The following is a 25,719-nucleotide window of genomic DNA, read 5'->3' as shown; positions in this document are numbered from 1 at the left end:
GCGGTCAGAAAGTCAATGAAGACCCAGTGGCTGTTTCTATCTACCATCATGCATGATGAGATGTTATGAGAGGAATGAATGTTAAAATACTGGACTCTGTAACAAACAAACAAAAAAAGGCTTCAAAAGTGAATATATGTGTTACAATTATTAATGCATATTTGATTTTTGTTATAGCTTAAATGACACAAATTCAAGTGACACATTCTCATGTCAATAAACATCCATTAAAAAATGTTCTTTAAAAAAAAATAACTGTTAAATGAATTGAAATGAAATCAAGTAGGACAAATGCAAAAAAAAAAAAAAAATTCCAGAAATGCCATAAAAGCAGTCTTACCATGAAGAAGAAGGTTCTCACAGCTGCATATTAACCTAAATAATAGAACAGCCTCTGTGTGCTTACAGTAGTCACTCCATCCGTCCATCTTCTTTTTGTGAATGTTTGGACACGTTCACACATATACAGGCAATTCTAGAGTCAGTAACCAACGTCAAACATGCTTTTGGACTGGTGGAGAAAACTGGAGTATGGCAAAAACCACACAGAGCAAGGCATCCAAATCCAGACTCAAAACAGGGCCTTGATCGTCCGCCATAAACCCAAATAATTCAGTGTTTTTTAAGCAAACGTAAAAAATCTGAATTTGGATGCTACAAATGCTCTGTGAGTGCTTCCCTTACGATTTCCAAACCAGCTCTGGCCTCTTTCAGCACCGTTTCCCTCCAAGATTTAATGTTTTAATAACTGAGTATCAGAGGTGCCGCAGTGGCATTTTGATATGTTTATCCTCTGACAGACCTGCGCTGCTCTCCTTGTTTTATCGTGTGAGTTCACAGGTCGCCGGCCGGAGCTACATATTGCTGCTCGGATATTATAACGGCTGACTCAAGTGAGAGTGAAATCTGCTCAGTGAGCACCTGATCTAATGCGCGCAACAATTCAAGAAGAAGCCTTGAGGCCTAAACAGAGCGGACAGATCCCGCACCGAGAGGCTCTTTATGGCCGAGAGGTGCCGGGGTAGCATGAGGGAGGGAGGGAGCTCGGAGATATGACGTGGAGTTTGGGTGCCTCTCTCAGAAGGAGTACAGAATTATAACTGGGCCAGCCGCACGCTCGCAAAACATTTCCTACACGTGAGTGAGAGAGAGAGAGAGAGAGGGAGAGGAGGCTGCAGGAGCAGCTCATTAGACTGAATACGGATGTGAGCGGACAGTTTGGAGGTTTTTCTCCTTGACAGGCAGAATGCATCCACTGCTGCAGGTTTCATTACACAGGTAGTTAGAAGAGCTGATGTCGAAATGATTAATATCTCCTGAATAAAGAGACAATGTCACACAATCTGTTGGCAGTCTGAGGCGATATTGGCAAAGGAAATGAACTCCGCTAACTTCTAAACCGCGTTATTTCATTTGCAGCCTAATCTAGTCATCTACTTTGATTATTACATCACCTGTCTTCATTTTAATGCCAGCACAAAGTGAAATACTCCCTAGGTGAGCAGTGGCAGTCCAAAAGACAGAAAAGGTAAGGATGCTTCACATGTCAAAGCTGAGCCTGCCACTGATTTTTAAAAGGTTTCACATCCTCAATCTGGCCGACTGTCTTGTTCGCGGGTCTCTGCTTCGTGTTACACAAGATCTCTGAGGGGCAACTGTGACTAACATTGCAAAATGTCTTTATTTTCGTGGAGGCTATCTTGAAATGTCACAGCTGTGTTTAAAGGAAGCTGATCGCTGTTAGAATTCTCCGTTGAGCGGAGTCCTCAGATCCTGCATGCAGCTTCATGGGATTGAAGAGAGTCGCTGGCAGAAGCTCCTGTGTTTTTTGACTCCGACAAGCCGAAATCTGTCCTGAGAAAAAAAAAAAAAGGCCTGTAGGAATGTGTGAGCTGTCTCCTTCAAACAGGTGCAACACAACTCACAGAGCAGTGAGAAGGATGTCAAGCACGACCGGTGCACACCCCCACGCAGTCCTGAGAAGAGGTGCTCTGTGGCAAACCGAGGGGAAACACCTGAGTGGGCGGATCACAGACAATCAGGGCCTCCAGGAATCAAAGAAAAACGACTGGTTAACAGTTTCTTCCTCTGCTTTGTCACTGCTCTTCTCAATATTTTCCCTCCTGTTTTCTGTGTTTGTTCCCTCCCTGTCTTTATCTCTCGGCCGCTGCCTCCTTCACTCCTGCTGTATCCTCGCTGTCGTTCCCGTCAGGTTCGTGTCATTTCCTCTGTCGCTGGCTCTGCTTCTCGTCCGCCCACATGTCGTACTCGCTCCTCCCGCAGGCGGTTGGGCAGCAGGTGAAATGTGCCGGTTTCCTCCGAGGAGCCCAGCCGCCGAACCGGCGGTCAGAAACCATTAGTCACGGCGTGAAACATTAACCTCCGTCAGCGCGTCTCACTCCTCGACGCCGATTCCGTGTATACTTTTTTGTGCGTGAACCCATCTGAACACTGGATAAACATGACTCACGGGGTCGTGCTTGTCATACATAACAGCTTGTGACAGGTAAAGAGAAGACCGTATATGGTGAGTGTTTCTGCGTGGAAGCCAAAACAAGAGTCTAGCGTTTCTCTGCATACCTCTCTGCTGCTGTCCGGTTCTGCTCTTCCTTTGTTTTTTCTATTTTCCACCCCGGTTTTGGATGAATCATGCTCACCCAGTTGATACCTGCAAAGAGCACTTCAGTGAAACAGTATTTTCCTCCCGAAAGGTATCTATAGGAAAGGAAACATGTAGTTAATGTTGCTAAAATCCCACATTATCCAATAATACCAAACTTCAGGCTGCTTGGAGAAGTCAGGCCTCACAGCCGAATCACTCCTGTTCTGTTTTGGGAGCAATTTTCATCTTCTCCCAGTCCATGTGTGGGTTTTCTCCTGATACTCCGGTTTCTTCCGACAATACAAACACATGATTGTTAGGTTAATTGGTGAGAATAAATTGCCCGTAGGTGTAAATGTGTGTCAGTCGGAGTGTCCGTGTCTCTGTTCATGACTTCCTTGACTGCAGCCTTCCCCATGAACCTGAGTCTAACAAAGTAGGGCTGAAAGCTGGATGCAACACATTTTTAAATAATTAAAAAGAACAATCTTACACTGACATGTGTATTTAGAATGTTTTTTACTGCTCAGTTGAGGCCCATTTGCACTGAACACAGCAGTTTCCATAGTATTCGATGAATAATGAGTGTCCCATTGTGTTTCTCCAGAGTCCAGATAGTTCAATCCTGGTCTTATCAGGGAAGATATTATTTATTACAGTCAAGAAATTCTTTAGTGACTTTGTTTTGCAAACTCCATACAGATTTTAACAAATTTCACAGAGAAAAAAGCTTTTGTTTTGGTATCTTTGCTCCAGAAATGCAACAATCATCCTCACTGAAGTTTCTCTTATTTCTCCACAGGATCTTAAAGTGGTGATTTATATTTTCGTGGTTACCGTTACTTAGCTCTGACTCAATAAATAACCAAATGGAAGAACTGTCCCAGTTGTTCCCGATGTCTTCAAGAGAAGAAATATGAGGGTCACCTTGTTCCTGGGAGCCCACATTGCAGAGAACTTTTTTTTTTTTTTTAGCCTTTCCTAGACCCGTGCCTTAACAAAATCTTGTCTCTAAGCTGTGCAGACAAGGTCATCCACTTTGGGGCTTGGGGTTTGGTTGAGATGTGCACTGTCAGCTATATAAATAGGAGGGTGCCTTTCTAAATCCAACCGTTCATCCATCTTCTACCTGCTTTATCCACAGTAAGGTCACGGGGGCGGTCCCAGGTCAGCGGTCTGTTACAGGTCTGACACAGAGAGACGCTCAATCGCTCGTGCATCACTGCAAATCAACAGCCTCCAAGTCACTAAACAGGAAAAGGTATGTAAGCACAGCAAGAACATGCAAACTGGAGATGAAGACGCTGTTGCATTACAGTGCTAACCTCTTTCTAAATCATGTCCAGTCTGTAGAATTGAAAATTTAGTCACTAAAACAATATGGGCAGGGATTGTTTAGAAGAAGATTTTACAGAGTGGAAGTACGTATGCTAAAAACTGATCATGTTTGATGCCTTATATGAGAAGTGACTCGACTGGACCAAGCACAGTCACAACTACTTTACATGGGCCGCCTCTTAAAACTGCTACTCTAAATCAGGCATTTGAAAAGGGAGGTGGAGGAGGAACAAAACAGGGTCAGAAAGGGAGCTGAAGTTAGGAGAAACAGGAATAAAGTTGGAGGAAGACAGACAGAAACACGGGACCAGTGTACGGGAATTACAGACAAAGTGGAAGAAAGGAAACACGCTGCTGTTGTATCAAGGTGAAATGGGATGATAGGTGGAGGGGGAGATGGAAGTTGGGGCAAAAGGGAGCGTATGTGTTGGTGACTCTTGGGACTCGCGTTTGATATCTGTCAGCTCCCAGCAAGTCATTACTTCCTCCACTTCTTCATAGAAAGAGAAAAAAGGGTTGAAGAATGGACAGAAAGGCCAAAGAAAGAAAAAAAAGAAAAAGAAAAGGCCGGCTGAGTTTGAGCAAAGGGGACGAGCGGAGACGTGACGGGCCGGTGGAGGGAAAGAGAGCTGCTGTTTGGGCAGTGATAAAGGTCAGAGCCTCCGGGGGGGGGCGGCGGTTCTGACAGCAGGATGCACAGAAGCCCATCAGATAGTCAGAGAGCCAGAGGTGAGGGGAGGGAGCAGTGTGTGTGTGTGTGTGTGTGTGTGTGTGTGTGTGTGTGTGTGTGCAGAGTCGATAGAAACAGCTGATTGTCCACATTAAAACCCAAATAGTTAATTACATGAATAAAGGAAACTAATGACAATGCAGCCTAGTAATTGCTCCGTTTCTCTGGCCTGTGTGCCATTTGAGTGCAAAGTGTGAGCTCCTCAATGCGAGAGAACGATGGAGGAAACGTCGCTCTTGACCCTCAATTACCACCGTTTTCTGTATGACAGCTTTTCCGCCGGCTTGTTGTTGGATAAAGTGTTCATGTGACCTCGGTTCCAGCCTTTGTCATGACTTAAAATTATCCCAACCAAAAGGTCTTCTCATCAGTCGATGTCTGGATGTTTAAAAAAAAAAGGATTGTCTTTATATAATCTATTCGAATTTAATAAATTCAGTTCTCGTCCAATAGGAAGTTATTGCATTTTATTCTTGACAACTGCCGGTGTCCTCACTTCATTTCACAAAACCGATTTCAAATTCCTGAGAAACATACCGTGCTGTAGGAGCTCCTTATAGCGGATCCAGCTAAGAGGATCAGAGGACACAGTCTCACAGGCTCATCCAAGTCTTGTGGACTCAGAGGGACACAAAGAAGCAGTAAGCTGTCATTGTGAATGCCCGCCGCGTCTATACCCTCCTTCTCTGCAGTGGGCATTATTGAGTTTCTGTGGGTGGAACTCGAGTGATCGTCTAAGAAATTTCAAAGAAGTTCCTCAAAGTTTTCGGGCAATTTGATCAAAAGAGACTTTCCCACTCTTGATTGAATGAACTGTACCCGATTTGATGCAAAAGAAAATTGGGCATAACAATTTTAAAGGGGACTTTAAACGTTTCTAACTGTGATAATGCAATGCTTAAGTAGATATGAAAGTTCTTCCTTTTCATCAGGTGTAGCCACAGTGGAGCATCTCCCTGCATCTCACCCTGCTACTTGTCTCCTCTATTGTTACACCACTCGTCTGTATCCATCTCACAACATCCATGAAATCTCTTGCTCCATAGCATCCTTTATTTCATATTTCTGTGATCCATCTTCAGCACTAGAGTACCTGCTTATTCCCCTTACTACAGATTTTTTTCAAGCTTACCAGCAAGTGCACTTAGTATTTCTTTTAGCAAGAAACAAACACTGAAAAAAACATTAAAAACATTAAAAACATTTAAAAAATAGAAAAAAACAACTTGAAATCATGGCCCACATCAAACCAAATTAAAGAAAAAATGTACAAATAACTACCAAAAAAAGGTTATTTGTTCATGCCTAAAAAAGGCTGTTTGAAGAAATGTAGGTCGAGTTATTTGGCACACTTCCGCCACCTCGTGGACGTTGTAAAAATTGCAGCAGAGCTTCCGCGCTCTCGGCTTTTTTGGATCAAGCAGGCCGCCGTAGGGAGGAGCAAGCGTCGCCCTGGCAACGGGCAGGATTTCGCTCAATGTAGCTTTAGCAGGTTCTCAAGTGAATATAAAGAAATAAACTATTTGAATTCAGACTTTATCCCACCCGGCCATAATGGCGACAAGCAAACCGACCGTGTTCCTCCTCACAGTGAACGGACAAATCGAAGGAGCCAATGTAAGCAGTATTTATGCGTTTTAGCGTCATTTTACAGCTAGCATTAGCTACACTCGAGCTACAAACACCTCATATTTAATGCACACTCGCATTTATGGATGAATGTTTTTTGTATTTCAGTTTCCTGAGTATGACAACTTGTACTGCAAATATTCTTTTGTCTACGGCCACGACTGGGCTCCTACCACGGTGAGTATCCATCACACACACACACACACACACACACACACACACACACACACACACACACACACACACACACACACACTCCGAGTCAAACCAGAATAATTAATTCAGTATGAATAAGAATGAGAAAGTATCCTTCCTTCATGGAACACGCACTTCTGATAAAGCTAAAACTAATACTATTCAAACACGGGGAAGCAAGTCATGAGGGAGAAGCAGAAAAGCTTTAACTCTGTTTGATTGTCGAAGAAAAGCTTCATAACATTAACACTTTTTACATTTTGCACATCTAATCTAATCTAATGTTCTGTCTGTGTTCAGGTGCATAAATCACTACTGGCTACACTCACAATTTGAAATAATCTTGCATTTGATTACATTACTTTATTATTTTATTTAATTTCCCTGAAAAATGTACATTTAATGTCGATTTTTACAGGTAAGTAGCTTATTACACCAGTGTCACAGTAATTATACTTAAGCATAATTTCTTAAAAGGATGGAAAATTGTATCTGTGTTATTTCCCTGTACTGAGTCTGTTTATTTCATCTTGTTTATTTTTTCCCTTCCAGGGTTTGGAGGAAGGCATCACTCAGATTACCTGTAAAAGCAGTCAGTCTTCACACAAGTTAATCTGGAACTTCCCGCTGGAGACGACATTTAAGAGCACAAATCCATCTGGATGTAAATGTTTTACAAATCTTTTGGTGATTACATGTTGGAGAAAAAGCTGAACTGGCACTGATTCCAAATGTTGTGTTTATTTTTCCAGGGCCTCAGCTTGTTGTGAGTGTGTACGGCCCAGATGTGTTTGGCAATGATGTGGTCAGAGGCTACGGAGCGACACATGTCCCCTTCGCACCCGGACAGTCAGTAGAACTCCTGCCTTGACAGCTTGGATTATTTGATGGATGATCTGTTTGGATAAACATTGTATTATTATGTAGAGATATTACATTCCTCTCGTTTGAGTCATAATAGGCTTTATGTTACTGAACAGCTTTGGTTTTGCGTGACATTTTTCATGTAGTCTAATGATAAAACTTCTCCATTCTGTATCTTTTACCACCTAAATCCTAAAAAAAAAAAATCTCCCTTTTTCTCCTCAGGCATACAAGAGTCATCCCAATGTTTGTTCCTGAGCCCACATGGAGACTTCAGAAGTTCACAGGGTGAGTAGAGAGGCGTGTGTGTGTGTGTGTGTGTGTGTGTGTGTGTGTGTGTGCGTGTGTGTGTGTGTGCGTGTGTCAGCAGCTGTGTGGCTGATGAGCCGTGCCTGCAGTCAGTCTCAGAGCGTTATCACATATTTACAGTTCTGCGTGTGTTTGTGGGACTCTGACAGAAGCTCCAGCTTTGCGCCTCTATTGTGAGGGAATTACTGTGTGTTGTTTGTCAGCTGCTGTTATCAGTGCACTGTGCACGGGAAGACACACGCTCAAAGGTATTCACAGTTCATTTGCTCTCCTGACAACACAACAGGCTGCTGGAGCTTCAGCAGCATATCAGGAACTGAGAACAGCGACTCGTGGCTCAGTTTTCTGCAGACGGTTGGGCACCTCAGGGAAATCAGATACAATTCACAGGCTTTTATTCTGGTTTGTTCAGATTTACATGTGTTGTCTGAGACCTTCTCAGGGAAAGGTTAAAACTCTCAGAGTCTAATGATCCCTTCAGGCTTCATGATAACACTTAACCTTAATTGATGATCTGGAAATGAAGCTAATTTAATGCAAAGGCCTGATCAGACAGGAAGGGAAATACAATGAAACTGTCTCTGAAACATTCATCTCAAACACTGTGTCAAAGGAGATCAGTTACTTTTTTTTTTTTTACTTTGAGTGTCTGAACATGTCTCTCTTCTCTTGCTCAGCTGGTTGCTGGGACGGCGACCCGAGTACACGGACCCCAAAGTGGTGGCCCAAGGCGAAGGCCGAGAAGGTCTGTGCTGCATGTTTTCCCAGACATATTTTCTGCATTTTGCAATTACAAAGAAGCAGCTAAATCTGCTCAGATTGAGTGCATCATGTAAAGAAGTACCGTTAATTAATAGATGAAAAAAATACACAGGCTGTTTTAAACAGCAAAGAGAAAAATGTGTGTGGACTCAGTTATTATTTACAGTAATCATCACCCAGTCTTATTCTGTGCTGACACAAAACCTCAAAATACCAGCGATCCTGTCAGGAATGAACACAGTAGAAAAACAAAACCTAAGCAGCTTTGGAGTATTTGTGTTGTAAATTCTCCGTTTGTCATTGACAACCACGTGCAGGCCAACCGACAGCAGAGCAGCTTCTGACAAATGAAGAGCAAACTGTATCATCAGCTCAGAGCAAAAACAAACATCACTCTCCATCATCCAGACAGCTGCTCTGTTTGGGCATCATTTTAACATCAAAATATAAAAAGTGTTTCAGTATTATCCTGGTCAGGGAATCAGTGTGACGTTCCACCGTGTGGTTCTCCCGTTGCAGTGACCAGAGTTCGCTCCCAGGGCTTCGTCACGGTCTCCTTCCACATCATGACTAAAGACCTGAAGAAAATGGGTTACGACACCGGACCGTCGATGCCCCTGAACGCACCGTCTGCCACATCCAGCTGGTCCACTGAAGAACAGCCCTGCAACCATTAGGAGCTTGTCCTCTCAAAAACAAAAAACTTTTTGTTTACATCCCCACTGTAAAGCCACTGATCTATTTTCGATAGTCCTGAATTTTCAAGTTCTACTCATTTTTTTTCTTACCTTTTTTTTAAAAAAAAAAAAAATAAATGTGACTTATCAAACTCTTTGCTCGGACTTCCATCTTTGCTGCTCATTCCACACGGGGTCAGTAAAGAGACCAAAAGATTTAGTTTGATTTAAATACGATCTGAACCAAAAGAAGAACACGGACGCCTGGTTTACAGAGCTGAGGTGATACACATTTATTTTAACCAATGCAGCTACAGTTGTCCTCCTCCGACTGTTTGCGGCTCGCTGCGTTCGTTTTAGATGTCGTTAAAATACCACAATGACTTTTCCTACAAAAAAAAAAAAAAAACCCATTACACAGAATAATAAGGTGTACAGAAGAACAGTATGTTACAATAGTACAAATGATAAATTATATTATACAGTTATAATGCCAACGGGTTGAGCACGTATCCAATAAAAAAAAAAAAAAAAAAAAAAAAAAAAAGCAGCCTGCTCCCAATACTATGAGAAGGGTAACTAGACAGACATTAAAAAGAATAAAAGGAGGCTGTGTGTGCATAATAAAGACAGACAGCTCGTAAGGTGAGTTAGTCCTCTTGATAAAAGCATAGTGAGTACAGTAACACCGAGGAGCTCGCTACACACAGGCCACTTTTTCACCTCACCGCACCGCGACCGCCACGACCGTGAGACTGATCGGGAACAAGTGTCCAGTAGAGGCTTCTTTCACTGCTCTTTTCCACTTTTTCACCCCCCCCCCAACAACCGCTGGAGGAGAGTTTAAGGTCAGGCCACAGTGAAGTAAAGGCCGGTGAGTAAGTGACACGTCTCAGCTAGAGTATCGTAGTAGCGTTTCTTTAAACAAAAGACTCCGTTAGCAAAATCTACCTTCGCCAAACAATGTCAAGCGTTAAAAGTCGTATCTTTTTTTTTTTTCTTTTCTTTTATGTTTCAACCCACTTTTCCTACTCCAATTTTTTTTGCATATATGTAGTAGAGATTAAAAATGTTTGCTGGTCTGCAAAGTGTCACATCCATTCGTTCATTCATTCATTCATTCGGGACCCCAAGCTTAAAAAAAAAAAAAAAAAAAAAAACACCACCACCCTCAAAAAAAAAAAAAAAAAAAAAAAATTCAAACACACTGCTGGAGCTGCCCCTCCTTTTGCCTGAGAGTAACTGAAGGTCTGTTCAATGGAAATCTCCACGGTCCTGCGGTGTAGCTATCATACCACTACAGACCACAAGGGGGCGCCAGCCATCGCAATACCAGTAAAACAACAAGCCTTCCACAGTAACAACAATTGGCAGTGAAGTGAAGACAGTGACTGGAACAGGAAACGATTTCATCTCATGTGAAGCTCCTCAACTCAAAACTTGGAAATGTGCTGATTTTTCACCAAAAGTAACACTTTCTTATACAAACTCGGAACAAAACTGTAAAACGGCTCTGAAATATAAAAGATTTGAGGAAAAGGGAGTCTCCCATCACCAGAAACGGGGGAGAAAAACTGACAAGTGTGGGCCTCGGCTGAAAACACTCCCGAGCACGGCGTCCTCAGAAATCACAGTCGTATGACTTTGGTAACAGTTGTGCTTCTAAGAGAAGAGAAATACAAAGCCTACCCATAGGGTGAGAAAGAAAAAAAAAACAAAACAAAATGACACATGGCTTAACTAGGACTCAGAGGCTTGGCTATGGATTTACATCTAATGAGTAAATACACAGAAAGTAACTGACAAAATAAAGACATGAGGGATTCCCTGTGCTAACACACTGATGCTGGAACAGCCCGTGTTGGAGAAAAGAGTGTGTGTGTGTGTGTGTGTGTGAGTGAGTGTGTGTGTTGGCTCGGTAATGTTCTTGGGGATAGATTAACCACGGCAAATCCAGTCGACGGTAAACTCTTCACAATGCTGAGTGGCTGATGTGCCCTTTAAACTTTCTCTGCAGGCTCATCACCTGCTGACGTACGGCCGCAAACACACACACACACACACACACACACACACACATTTAAGGCTGCGTCTGCCTAAACGTTGCTGCTTTGAGTTACACAAGTCAATTTTCCACTAACTAGAGAGAAAAGGGGGGAGCCTGCTTGTTAAAGTACACTTGGAAGTTAAATGTAACTCATGCAAACTTCTCTCTCACACACACACACACACACACACCCCTCCCTCATCCCTTTGACCCTAGAAACAAACTTGAAAGAAACGCCCCTGAAGCCTCACCGCATCCCCGTAACAAAACACTGACGCCGTCACAGTTCTGGTCTTTTCCTCGAAAAGCAACAGGACGAATAACACGGATCCGAGCAGGAACAGTTCACCTGCTTAAAAAAACAAAACAAAAAAAAAAACAAAAAAAAACTAAAAGTTCTCATCTTTTTAGCCCTTCGGGGCATTCATCTCCTCTGAGAAGCGTCCACTGTTCATCCTGTGACCCGTTCAGGTCAGAGTTCAGAGTGTGTGTGTGTGTGTGTGTGGTGGTGTGAACCAGACAAGAGCTGTGACTGAGTGGTACCAAGGGCCGAGGCAGTGTGTGTGTGTGTGTGTGTGTCATCCCAGTCGGTTTTGTTTTAGCGGCGTCCCTAATCTAAGGTGTAAAGGTGAGCCCAACAGTCGCAGAAAGAAAGAAAGAAAAAAAAAAAAGAAAAGAAAAATAATTGTGCAAAATTCCTGCTTTGTAACATGCTCACTCACACGTACACAGAGTATAAACACATCTGACCATTTCTCATCCTTACTCCAGTGTGTGTAAGTAAAACTCACTGGAATATACACAGTGTAAAAGTACTGAGATGTGCACACACACAAACGCGCGTGCGCGCGCACACACACTCACACACCAGCTGACAGGGCTTATAAAAGATTAGCTCTACTGAAGAGATAAGATCCTGGCATTAGTACAGTCAGACTCTCCTGTCACTCCACCGCAGAAGAGGAAGGGAGCAGGTCCTAACAGGAGAGGTGAGGGAGAGCGGGCGAGTGATGGGGTGGGGGGGGGTGGTGGTGGTGGTGGTGGTGGGGGGCACGGCGGGGCCCTGTCCTCAATCAGTGGAAAAACTTGTAAACACCACTGCTACTCTCACAAAGTCTGTGGACAGATGCAAACTGTTTGTGGTCAGATCAGTTTGGGACACACAGGACGAGGCAGCTTGTAGCATAGAGAGGAGGAGGAGGAGGAAGGGGGTGGGGGGGCTGGGGGTGGGGGGGTGGGGGGGGCAGGGTGTGGTACGGTACAGGAACCCGGCTAGGACTCGGTTATAAACAGGTAAATGGGATAAGACTTCTCTTTGTTCATTTGAAGCCTTATCGGAGCCAGAGTTGAGGCTGTGAGCGGTCTCACAAGAGGAAAGGGTTGGTGGTCCCGGCGGGCTGCGCCCCGGCCTGGGGGGGCATGCTCATCAGGGGCTGGGGCATGGACATGGAGGCCGGGATCCCCGCGCCGGGCCCCACCCCGCCCACCCCCATCCCGGGCATGGAGTGACCCATGGGGGTCATCCCGGCCAGGGGGACCATGGCCATGGGCTGAGCGGGCACCGACATGGGCTCGGCCATGGAGGCGAAGCCGGAGGGCATCGGGCTGACGCGCATCTGGTTGAGGGTCGGCGGCGCTGGCTGGCTCACTTGGAAGGGGTTGGCGTGGGGCGCTGGAGCAGAGCCGCCTGGGTAAACAAGGCCCAGAAAGAAGCGTCACAGATCAGCAGAGACCCTCAGCAGACTCAACCTGAGGCAGGAATGACTGGCTGGCTGCACAGACCTGGCTAGTTCCTACCCAGAATGCTCTGGGATTCAAACCCAGTTAAAGCAGATTTACTGGATATTTTTAATGGTTTTGGTCAGTTTCATTTTATATTAGTACCAGGTTTGGAAGTTTTAAAGCATAAAAATATACTTAAAATGTCAATTTCCAATAACAGATCAAAGAGAGGACGGGATATGTGGGCTCTCCATCTCTGACTCGGCATCAAACCGTCCTTAAGTGCCGCTTGCTGGAACTTCAAGCCTGCATGTGTTGGAACATGCTTCCTGTGGCTTACGGAGCACTCTCGCCATCTTATCTAATCACTGCAAATTAGCGGCTGTGCTTACTTTCTTTAAAAAGCCTGTCTGGAGCGCAGATATAAAAGTCGTTTACCTTTCCCATCTAACAAACCATGAACACGCAGAATAAGGATGGAATATCCAGAAACAAGTCCTCACCTGTTGAAGCCAGGAACGGGTTGACCACCGGCGCAGGCTGAGCCGGTTTGGTCACCAGGGAGTCCAGGTTGACCAGGGCGGCGTTGGGCCCCAGGAAGGACTCTGGAGTTTTCCTGGTTGGGAGTGTGGTGACAGACGATGTGGAGGTGGGCAGGGGGTCGAACAGGTCCAGGCTGCCGCTGCTCGCCAGGCTGACTTGGGAGGGGACGGAGGACGCTATGCCTCCATCGCCTGAAGAGGGAGAGCAGGAGCAACAGCTGTAGTTCAGACTCACTTTTTTTTTTTTTTTTTTTATAAAAGGTAACAATCTCGGGATTACAGAGCACGCAGAAATTAGACAGTGCTTTATTTTTCCCACATTTTGCTGTTAGTGCTTTTCTGAAATGGATTAAATGAATTTTCAGAATTCTACACACAATTTCCCAAAACCAGAATGTGAAAAAGATTTTTTTTTTTTTTTCAATTTAGGATAAAAACTAAGAAACTGCATTTACAAAACGTGACGTGATGAGGGAATTATTTGAAGACTTCAGGGAGATAAAAGTGGTGAAGGGTCTTTTTTTTTTTACTACTTTGAAGGTCCAGCTGAGCACAGCGACCTCCGTCATCTATAAATGGAACAAACTGGAAAACAACGGAACTCTTCCCAGAGCAGACCGGCTGTCTGAAATGAGGCCTGAGTGAGGGAAGCGACCAAGACCCGGCTGGCCGCTCTGTCAGAGTACCAGCATTCCTGCGATTAGAGGAGAACCTTCCGGAAAGACAAGAGGCAATCCACCAATCAGGCCTGTACGGTGTGGCCAGACGGAAGACACTCCTGATGAAGAGGCACATGACGACAGCCCGTCTGGAAGACTCTCAGACCACGAGAAACAATATTCTCTGGTCAAAGATGGGACAACTTCAGGACAACATTGTGAAGGTCCTTGAGCGGCTCAGCCAGAGTCCAGACTGGGATCTCTTGTTAGATCTAAAAATTGCTGCTCACCGACGCTTCCCATTAAAACGGATGAACTTGAGAGGGGCAGAAAAGAGAATGGACCAAACTGCCAAAAGACAGGCGTGACAAGCTTCTGGCGTCAGAGACTTGAGGGAAACATTAAAAAAAAAAAAAAAAAAACATTTTTCACATCATTATGTCATATTGTGTGCAGAATGTTTTCAATTTTGGAATGAGGCTGTAATAGAAAACAAAGAAATATAGAAACAGTGAAGCGCTGCACACCGTCTCAAACAGCTATGATGACTATGGGTCTTGGATAGTAAAAAAAACTGTATTTTGAGGAGAAAAAAAATTACATATAGTTTTATTATGGCCTATTCATTCTGTCCACTTATTGATTTTGGACAGTCTGCGAGCCAGTCACTCACACCACGTGCACTCGACCACCCACATTCCCAATTACTGCAAAATAAAACTGTGTTGATGCAATAAAATGGTCAGAGGACACTATTAAGAGAGGACATCAGAGGCAGACAGCCTGGCTGGTTGTTGCGGAAGCAGTCAGAGGAGACATTCATTAATGCACTCGCACATGAACACACACACACACACTCAGCATACCAGCAACCCTCCCGCGCACATACACACACATACACACACGAGAATACTGCTTTCATGGACCAGGAACAAGGACGTAGCTGAGTTTTCTGGTTCAGATGGGTATAACAACAAATCTAGAAGATTTCAGACAGATTCAGGTTCTACGACTCCGCAGAGGTCGTGTCCTCTGGGTCCTTGACCGTATCAGCGTTGTGTTTGAGTTAAGCTGGAGTTATGGTCGGGCACCGATGCCATGCTTCCCACACGCAGAGATTACAGAGAGACTCAGATCTGTGCCAAAACGTTTCCTGGAACTCTTTCTGGCACAGACCTGAACCGGGTTTGATTGAGAAGCACCAAGCAAGATTTTTACAAGTACCTGCAGAAGATGGGAGTGTGTTTTCACACAGTGAAAGACATTGGTTCAATAATGGACTTACAAGTTGCGTCAGATCACACCACAGTGACACTGAAACCAGACATGAGCAAAGACCTGTTTATCTTCAGTGGCGGCTAAATATAATAATCACATTTGCAGCTTCGAGTCAATCTCTCCAAATTAATTCTTTGCTCAGGCCTGGTGACATTTACAATTAAAGACAAGACATATGTGTGTGTCTGCGCCCTGCAGAAACAGACACCGAGGGGGGAAAAAAATAACACGGACTCCATGTCATTAGAGAGACAAAGACAGGGTGAGTACCAGTGGGGACAGAGGAGGAAGAGCGCAGGCTGTCAAACTCTGAGAAGTCTTCTTTGGACGTACCATTGGATGCAGTGAACAGGTCAAAGCTACCTGGAAGGAGACATTGCATATGCACACACACATACACACACGCACACAGACAAACAGTGCACAGAGAGTTGACAAAAAAAAAAAAAAAAAAAAAAAAAAATCACAAAAACAAACGATGAATACACATAAAGACAGGTGGGAACACACAACAGGCGCATGACTGAATATGGATACAAATGAACACAAACAGCGACTAAAAACATGCAGATGGGTGTAAACACGGGGTAGTGTGTGTTAAATAATCTCTATAAGAGACTCCAGCGCCAGCAGGCAACAAAAGTATTGTCTGTCATGAATACTCTGAGTTGGAGGTACTGTGTGGGTGAATGTAATGAACGCCGCGGTAAAAGTGGGTTCTCTCCCCGGTACTCACCTGTGTTGGAAGTCTTGGGACGGGCCGCTGCAGAGCTCCAGGGGTCGGAGGCAGGAGTGGAGCCGGGCGCCCAGGGATCACTACTCTTCAATGGTGGGACAGAAGGAGGGGCGCCCCATGGGTCCACCGGGGCTGCAGGCTTAGGTACAGACCCTGTAAAATGGGCTAAAGTTGTGACTGGTGGCAGGTAAATTCACAAACTTGTAAGAAAAATATGTTTCACTTTGATCTACTGATGAGATTAGTCCCAAACCTTTCCAAATTTCAACCCAAAACGTGTCTCTTGCTGTTTAATCAAGCTCTAATCATTAAACGTCTCAGTTCGTAGGCCTCCCTCCTCACATTCCCAGCCCTCCATACCGATTTTCTTCACAGTATCTTCCTGTTAACACTTCCGCCTATCCTGCTCTCAGAGCAGTAATGCTGCTGGGCCAGTGGAGCTGCATTCCTATTTAACAAAGAGTCACAGTGCGGCGCAGTCACGCTGCAGGTGGAGAGACCAGATCTCTTTCACGGCTGCAGCAAACCGAGCCTCGGTGATGACAGTCATTACGGAGATATCATGTGATGGTGCTGCTTCCTTTTACAGTGCATCAGTGAGAGTGTGTGTGTGTGTGTACCGTAAGACTGCCATGGGTCTGCTGAAGCAGCAGCAGCTCCGGCTCCGGCTCCGGCTCCGGCCCCAGCCCCCGCCCCCCAGGGGTCAACGCTGGGACTGGGCTCAGGGACATCCATCAGATCCATCAGAGATGACTGTGGCTTCAAAGTTAGAAGAAAACAACATAAGAAACGGACAGAATGTTCACATCAGTACAGACCAAGAGGGAAAATATTATTCATCACAGCAGAAAGTCTTGTTTGCCGAGACAAACATGAGCTCGAGCCGGGCAACTGTAATTTCAGAACATTTCCACTCTGCGTGCCCTCAAACTGGAGCTCGTTCAGGCAGAATAACGACGCGTGAGCCGGACAGCCGGCTGCCAGTTAGTGGCGTCATGACTGCTCCTGAAGGAGCAGATAGGGTCAGGAACAAAACGAGGATAAGGAGCAGCGAGGCTATTTCAGGAGCGTGTCTGTGATTATGGAGGAGCTGAGTCACTTTTTACCTCTCTCTTCTTCTTGGGCAGTTTAGCCGACCCTGGGCCTTCCTTCTTGCTCTCCTCCAAGGCCATCTGTAGTCGCAGATCGTCTCCTCTGCGTATGCGCTCCTCCTAGAGACAAACAGCAGAGGCATTAGCAGCTCATATATGACATCTCTCATTTCCACAATGCCTGACCTCATTAAAGATAGTTTTGTTCCATCATTTGAATTCCCATTCACCCAACAGTGAAGGATTAACCGCTAGTGAACGTATTTTTTTTTTTGTAAGTGAGAATGAACACTGATCCAGTTGTTTGTGGCTGTGTGTTTCTGTGTGTACCTGCTCTGCAGCTTCTCTGCTCATGGCCAGGGCGAGTTGCAGCTGAAGCTCTTCCTCTCCACTGGTCTGAGGTCTGGCCTGCTCCAGCTCTGAGCCCGCATTGGGAGATGTTGCTGCATACACACACACACACACACAGTCAAGAACATGTTAATATCGGTATAAGTCTATGGACTTGTGTGTGTGTGTGTTTTCATACAACACTGTAGAACTTGAAGTAACAGAACAACTTCAGAGAATATGCAAAGTGTTACTAGCTAAAACATTTTCTTGGGAGCAGGTTGAAAAAAAAATTTGCACAAAAAATTCGAGGGCAAATAACTCCTCCAGTCACGTGGCGTTACACTTCACAGGTAGGTCTTACAATACTGCTGAGATGGGCTATAAAGGACAGTATCTTTGTATGTGTGAGGCTGAGCTATTATAAGTCTTCGGCAAGCCTGAGAGGGTTGGGAGGTCCACTCAGCTTATTGGATTAGGCCGGGGCCATGTGGCAGCGCGGAAAACGCAGACATCACACGTGGCAAACAAACACACACACACGAACCATCTGGTCAGAAGGAGGCGTTACATGTACAGCCACTCATAAAGGTAGTCTACATTGTCAGTAATTCAGAGTGGGAGTGTGTGTGCTTTTCAGCGTGGAAGGGCTGAGCGTTGTTTCCATGGGAACTGCCACATCAGCCGTCATTGTTTTGACGTGTGTCTCTATAGAATGTGATTCTTTCTCCTTGCATCGGTTCTGTGTGAATGTTGTGGGTGGGCAAACAAAATGTTTTATTCTGCTTTCATTTATCATTTCCGACATGATGATTCATCTGCAAGGAGGTCGTTTTTTTTTTTAAAAATCTGACAATCTGCACTGTAGAAATGTGAAATGTAAAATCACATTAAAGTGATGAAGAACTGCATTAACATTGTTGGCTTGGCTGCAAATGCAGATCAGACGAGACGACTTCCCAAACATACTTATCATGAGAACACATTCACAGCATGTGTCATCCATGACGTTGCATTGTTGTGCTGAATGAGATGAACGCTGGCATCGGGGGATGTCACGTGACGACACCGACGCAAATACGAAGCAGTAAAAAGAGCGATTCTGTTTTTCATTCTCATTTGACACAAACGGCTTTGAAAGTTCTGACTAACGTCTTCCTGCTCCATGAAGGTATTTTTAGCGCCGCGTGCCACATCATCAGGTTTTAACTGTAAGTTAGTCACATCATCTGTTTCCATTATGAGGAAATGATACATTTCCTTTAACAGTCAACCGCGTAGTTCTAATAGATTGTCTATAAGTGTGGCTGTGAACAACACTCTCAAACATCATCTGATCAAGCTTACAACCTCGTTTTAAAACGGGTTCCAAATTTGATGGTGACAAACTAACATCCAGCATGAAATGCTGCAGAATGAGGTGCTAACAGCTGTGGTTACATGGACCATAAGCAGTCTGATTAAAAGCCCCTCGTGTAAACAGGATCAGTCTAATCAGACGACTATCTGAATAAAATGATACTGGATCGGAGGACGTGGTCTAACCTGGTTTGTGGTCCAATCAGAGCCCATGTACACAGGACAGCAGATTGCTTTAGCCTGTTGGAGCTTTAGGGTGTTTGTTTCTTATGTTAGGACACCACATTTGTGTGTTTTGAGGGGGAAAAAAAGGGGTGTCAAGTACGACTGGTTGATGCAAGAGATAAGAATGATCTTGGCCATATCAAAGATATTGACATAAATTGACTTGTTTAAACCAGTACCTGAAGAAAGGCTGCACATTCATTTAAATGCTGTAAATTTGAATTTCTGCATGAATGCTGGGTGCATGGTCAAATAATTTACACAGTTCAGTCTGTGTTTTAGCGATGTGTTCATCGCAAATATTGATACTTCGATAACAGTTTTACAGCTAAAAAAAAAAAAATCCATCTTCAATACTGATCAGTTTCTTTGTAGAGCTGGATGTGGGATCATTTGCACATGACAAGAACAGTTAATCTCACAGTGCAAGCCGATTGCAGTTCCTTCTTAATGAAAACTATTCTAAACTTTTACAACAATTAATTCTGTCTTTGAAAATGCAGCCCAGATCTTGGAGTCTCCTCCCTCTGCTGTGTTTCCTTGTTCCTTGTCAAACCTGTGAAAAGTGACCAGGTACAGGTTGTCTCACATTAGGAGTTTTAAGGTTATACTTGGCAACGTATTGTACAAGTTATCATCAATACATTTTAACATGGCTCTTCTTTAGGCATTTATCAGAAGGTTCTTTATATTTAGCAAATGCAAAGCGAAAGTGGGTTTCCCAACTCCTGAATCTTCAAAAAAAAAAAAAAAAAAAAAAAAAAAAGGCTGGCACAAAATGTAAAGTATGCAACACTTAGTAGAGGCAAAGTCAAGAAGACAAAAAAACAAACCATGAGTCAAACTCAAGTTCAAAATACACACCAGCTTCTTGCCTACGACCGTGGGAATGAACCATATATGGATGATCCAAATTTCTTCACAGACACGGCTGCCTGCACGCAGGAAACAACTTAAAAAACTTGATGTTCTAGATCACTCCTGTTTCTCTCCAACAATTATCAACTGTAGAAACGTGCCCTAGTTCCGTCTGAATTTTTAATCTTATGAATTCAGTAAATTCTCACTGTTTCATCATATCGTTTACAAGCAGAATTGTTTCGAATGGTGAATGGATAAAAACAAAACCAATTTTCTTTTACATGTGATGTTACAAATCCTTTCAGTGTGGGCTTTACATGTGCAAACGCGGGCCTCTTGGGGAGTTCAATAGACGCTTGAGGCGCATCTTACAGTTAGAATGTTGACAGTTCTACAGACAAGACAACTGAAAACCCAAGTTGCTCCTGACATGAACTCCGCATCATTAATTTTACTCTAACAGTCTGTTCGAGGGCTGAACATCGTGTGATGTAGTGATTAATATAATGACTAACGTGACTAAAATACTGACTGGAATCACGGCTTTCTTAAGTTTTGTGATCACATCCCCAGTGTGAGCTGACAATATTTTTCACAGTGATAAACCGCTACGGTTTTTCAATTTGAGTTATATTGATTTATATATATTTATTTGAGTTATATATATTTACACTTGAGAATTAGTTGCACAGCATATGTTCACACAGAATTGAGCATTAAAACTGCGAAACTGAAGTTTGTAGTTCATATCTGTGTACCAATGAAGTGCATCAGATCTTAAAAAATAAACAAAAAAGGTGACACTAAAGAGGACAGAACTACATATAAACCCTGTTTTGAATAGTAGTTGATCATTGTTCGGGACATTACGGTCTTAAATCTAATCACTTTCACACAAATGCCTGCTTTCATACTGTGTTTCTGAAATTGGGGTAACCGACACCCCAAGGGGTCATTCAAAAATTATCAGTCATGAATTATTTATGAAAATGGAAAAATTAGCCTGAGAAACTGGTTGTCACACTGTTCTTTGTATAATGTACATCTCAAAAACGGACTTTACGGAGTTTCATTTCTTTAAGCCAAAAATGAGGAAGAAGCATTAAACTCCAGCCTTTCAAAGGTCATGGTGGATTGTTGGGTTTGCATAAAGAGTCAGATTGCAAATTTAACCAACATGCCAAAACCCTTAAAGGAAATGAAAACATGATCAGTTTTTAACACTTCAGCTAGAAACATGACTCGTGGATTTTTGCTCTCAAGAGGACGCACTGCTTGTGGTAAACCAAAGTCAGCAGTTTCAGAAAGTTCGAGAACTGGTTGAATCTACACCTGCACATATTCATTCATTCATTCATTCACGCTCTCTGGCCAACAACACTTTGACTGGAATCCAAAAAATCCCCCCTGGCAACTTCCCACTGCGATAGCTCAGCTCGGTTCCCATTGGCCGGCCTCTTCATGGGTTTGCTCCGCCGATGACTCAGCTGCTGGAGCTTCCGCCTCCGGGACGCTCTCAAACATAACGTACACGTCGGAATGCGAGCCACAGAGGCAGCCATGAGCAGCACAGTCTGTGCTCCACGTAAAGATTCACACGGGCTGAAACCATATGCGTGACACTATACGAATGCACAGACACACACACACACACACACAGAATCATCCTGCTGTGTACAAAGACCTGGGGGTCAGAGTGTAAAAGCAAAAGAGGCCAAGTTTCACTCTCTCACTTTTTTTTTTTTTGACTATTCTTAATCTTCTTTACAACCCCATTTCCTGACTTTCACTCCATCACTCTTCCAACACTTTTAAATGCCGTTTTAATGTCAGTGGTACGATTTTTTTTTTTTTATTCAAAAAACCCCAGAGGAAAAATTCCTCCTCACTAAACACTGCAACATATGAAACAGCCACCTTATTATATATATTTATTCACGTCCGTGCAGACCTGCAGCTTGGATCTGAGTTTTGAAACACCAAAAGCAGCTGACAGTTTCATCTGCTGACATCTACTCTGCTTTTCTGACTGTCACTGTCACTCCGTCTCGAGAGAAATGAGTGTATCACTGGAAAGCAGAGCAGATTCCTATGTCATGAGGATAAAAGATGATTGGGGGCGACTATCCTTCCTCTTCTGTGTGTGTGTGTGTGTGTGTGTGTGTGTGTGTGTGTGTGTGTGTGTGTGTGTGTGTGTGTGTGTGTGTGTGGGAGAGCTGAGGAATGCAGCCCTACACCAGGCATACGAGCCAGACTCAAAAAGGGGGGGGAGGGGCGAGTTTCAGGATGTAGGCCAAAGTTACACCAACTGGGACACAATATCAACAATGGCTTATACTCCATTACAATGAACAAGGAACAATTACTTAAACACACGCATGTATACATCCAAAGGAAATACTTACAGCCGTGGTAGGAGGCGGGCGAGCCCTCTGATCTCCCATACTCTTCGCTGTAAGAAGTGGAGAGGTTGGGCTGGGATGAGCCTCGGCCAAAGCCCATCTGAGTGCTCCCTGTAGACACCTGGGCCATACGCTCTTTGGTCTTCAAAGCTTGAGACCTATTGAAACAAAAAAAACCCTATGAACGGTCCTGTGTCCAAGTCAAAAATCTTTTTTGCTAGCATTAGGTGCAAGGGGACTAAGAGTAACATCCCTGTTACCATTTCATATTGTTTCAATTAAAAGAACGCTGGATTACAGTTAAACATGCATTGGAACAAATTATGAAGCTATTCCCTTGAGTCGGTTCATGTAATTTACTTACTACCGACTGCCCTAACTTTCATTACTATCATGAAATACCGTTACAGAAAGCAAGATGTGTTTATAAGTGAACTGGTTATTGTTCCATCTTCATCACATGTTCCTAAATTTGGTGTGTCAGCATTTTATTAAAACACAGACGTATGAAATTCATGCAAACCTGAGCTGCACAGCATTACAGAAAGGTGGGAAAACAATTGTTAAAATCAACAGATGTGAAACACAAGAAGAAGGCTTCAACAAGACTCCACTTATGGTGTTTTTTTTTTTTGTTTGTTTTGTTTGTTTTAATGTTCCCTTTGCCATAGAGTTCGTCATGTGCAGTAGTAAAGTGCAGGACAAAAGCATTGAAGACCAACAACTGAATGCCAACAAAATGCAAATTCACAGCACGAAAAGTATGATTATAGTTTAAGTGGACAGTACAGCTCAGGAGTCACCTTCATAGACAGAATCAAAACCGCATTCAGTCTGGAGGGTGTTTCAATCACAACAAATCAGAAACACTGGCTGTACGGGAGATGGCTGAACTTTTAGAGCACAGCTTGGGATCACAGAGTAACACTATATCTAACCTCACAGAGTCGGTATCACTTGGTATACGGGTCTTTGGAAAAGACTTGTCGTACAGCATCAATAACAGACTCACCTTTCTCCTTTCAGACGGTCCTCATCCTTGAGAAGTATCACTAGCTGCTTGCTCTTCTCTCTGACGTTGATGCCCTGGTCTTTTCCGTCTCGGTCGATGTACTGAAAGTCCTTCAGTGTCTGGATGGCGAAGATGTTCTCTTTGCACTGCAGCGCCACGCGCTCCGAGCCCGTCTTGATCAGGTAGTCCAGTAGGGTGAGCGCCTTGTAGACGTGGCGCCAGTTCTTGCCGTGGTCGTTGAGACGTTTCCAGATCATGTTCATGATTTCGCTGAAGGCCACCACGTTGTAAGTCAGATCAGCGATCTCGGACATGAGCGAGGACGACGGGCCCCAGGGGTCATTGGAGGTGGCCTCTCTGACCTTCTTCTCTGCGTCAGAGTAGTTGTTGACCATGTTCTTCATCTGCCGGCGGATGGTGCTTGGCATGGTGACGGTGTTGGTGGGACAGACAAATCAAATATACACTCTCACACAGGAGAGGAGTGAGGAAACCAAAAGTGTTTGGGTGAAAAGGTGTGTGAGCTTCAGGCGAAGCTTATGTTGTGTGTCTGTGCGTGTCAGTGTCCTTTCTCACAGCGCAGCAGTGTTGCGAATGTCCGTCTGGCTTGTGTGTGTGTGCGTTTGTTTATGAGACTTCTTCAGGCCAGTGCAGTGTTCCTGAGTCCTCCAGGTCTGTGTCTGTTAAAACCATCTCCACACACACAGTGCAGGCAGTGCACATGACCACGCCATCACCTGGGAGAAACACACAAATAACAGAAGGTCAGAAAAAAGGCATCCAGGGGAAGGAATGCTGGGACTGGAGCGATCAACATTAGACTGAAGGCAAAGAAAAGAAGACTGAACTGAAATGCGGATTTGAAAAATTATAATTTCAGCACTGAAGCGTGCTGTGCGCATATGACTAGCCATTAAACTCTTCTCCACTGAGGATTCAATACTTCTGATACTGAATATTCGTGAACATCTGGTAGAGCTGCAAACTAATCCAAATGTCTTTCACGAGCGTGCCATTGTATTTGCAACTTCCACAGCTAAACAAACCGAAGATTGTGTTGATTTGCCTTAATACGAGCAGCTGTATGGCCTTCCTTTCTGAAACTAGACAAACAACATGTTTCATACTTTCACACTTAGATAAGCAATTTCCATGGCTGCTTCCTTCATATTTCACGAGGCTGGGTGCTGTGACTACAAACCGGGTTTCCACTTTTATCATGTCCCTTGAGTTTACAGAAACTTCACACAATGGTAAATTACTGAGCACGGTATGAAATAAAAGTAATTATGCCAAAACAGATCTGTGTGGTCATCCTGTTATCAAAGTTTTTAAGGAGAAAAGCAATATTTGGGTACACTCGTGGGAACAATAAAGGAAAGCAGGAAATGCTGAACCCAAATGATCAGGACGCATCATGAATGGAAAAATCAAAAGTATGGATCATATGAGCTGATTTGGAAGGGAGCAACTGACACTCATGAATCATTTGAGTCTCACAAATTTCATTCTGAAGTCACTTTTTCTATGATGATACCAGGAGCTATGCAGTTTTGCCACAACACGGTATTATCGTAAATCATGCGTTGGAGTTCTTGGTGGGTCTCGAGGAAAAGCGTGAAGGTTTGAAAGTCTGAAGATTACTCAAGATGTGAATGAAGACGACTCATTTGGAACAGATCAGCATTCGTGGAAGGAGTCACTTCCTCATAGGCAACAGTGTAGAAAGTGGGTGTGGAGACAAACAGCTGGGTAACACATGAAAGCAACTGTCATACTTTTTCTTTACATAGTTATCATTTTTAAAGTTTTTTTTTTTAAACATTTAGTCTCAAAACATGTAATTGATTTAAATAAAGAGCTTACTCAAAATTTGACTTTTTTTTTTTTTTTGGGGGGGGGGTCTCCTAGAAGTAAACATTCGCAAGTTTTTTTTTTTTAAACTTGAGGTTTGAACTGTGGGTTGAGGTGAAATGTCACTTTGTTTTTGTTCTATTTCCGTGACATGAATGTGGTCATAACAGTTTTAGATCAGCTGAACAAGTCAAACACTCTCTTACACCACAGTTATAAACAGGTGAAATATAATCATCTTTCCTAAATGATTGTTAATAACACACAGTTTCCGCCTCGACCATGTCCGGATACCTGTGATGACTTATCCTATTCAGTGATCTGTTATCCGCCCCAAACGTGCAGAGACAGGTCCCATAACCAATGCATTCAATTTATTTACTCTCTTAGAAATTTCTAGATGAGTGATATGGACTGACAGTTATGTGTATGTGTTTGTTTCGGGGAGCTTCCTGTCGAGCGAGCCACTGAGAGACAGCTGGGTGAGGGAACCAG

At 43.8% G+C, this 25,719-nt stretch overlaps 2 protein-coding genes across 2 annotated transcripts; one reads left to right on the top strand and one right to left on the bottom strand.

Moving 5' to 3' along the window:
* The first annotated feature begins 6,037 nt into the window (after positions 1 to 6,037).
* b9d1 (B9 protein domain 1) lies at positions 6,038 to 9,244 on the top strand. Its single transcript, XM_030089696.1, has 7 exons — positions 6,038 to 6,287; positions 6,408 to 6,476; positions 7,047 to 7,158; positions 7,247 to 7,343; positions 7,584 to 7,646; positions 8,345 to 8,412; positions 8,949 to 9,244. The coding sequence occupies exons 1-7, from the start codon at positions 6,225 to 6,227 to the stop codon at positions 9,104 to 9,106; spliced, it is 630 nt and encodes a 209-aa protein (XP_029945556.1). The 5' UTR covers positions 6,038 to 6,224; the 3' UTR covers positions 9,107 to 9,244.
* Positions 9,245 to 9,920: 676 nt separating this feature from the next.
* On the bottom strand, positions 9,921 to 23,889 carry epn2 (epsin 2). Its single transcript, XM_030089695.1, has 9 exons — positions 23,371 to 23,889; positions 22,362 to 22,516; positions 17,512 to 17,624; positions 17,197 to 17,301; positions 16,711 to 16,849; positions 16,091 to 16,243; positions 15,625 to 15,717; positions 13,379 to 13,609; positions 9,921 to 12,840 (listed from the first exon to the last, which is right to left on the bottom strand). Exons 1-9 carry the CDS (start codon positions 23,796 to 23,798, stop codon positions 12,518 to 12,520), a joined length of 1,740 nt encoding a protein of 579 aa, XP_029945555.1. The 5' UTR covers positions 23,799 to 23,889; the 3' UTR covers positions 9,921 to 12,517.
* Positions 23,890 to 25,719: the final 1,830 nt, after the last annotated feature.

Source organism: Salarias fasciatus, chromosome 4 (assembly GCF_902148845.1).
Source record: "Salarias fasciatus chromosome 4, fSalaFa1.1, whole genome shotgun sequence".
Lineage (NCBI taxonomy): Eukaryota > Metazoa > Chordata > Actinopteri > Blenniiformes > Blenniidae > Salarias > Salarias fasciatus.
Note: the sequence above shows the minus strand (reverse complement) of the source record. Positions and strands in the feature narration are given on the sequence as shown.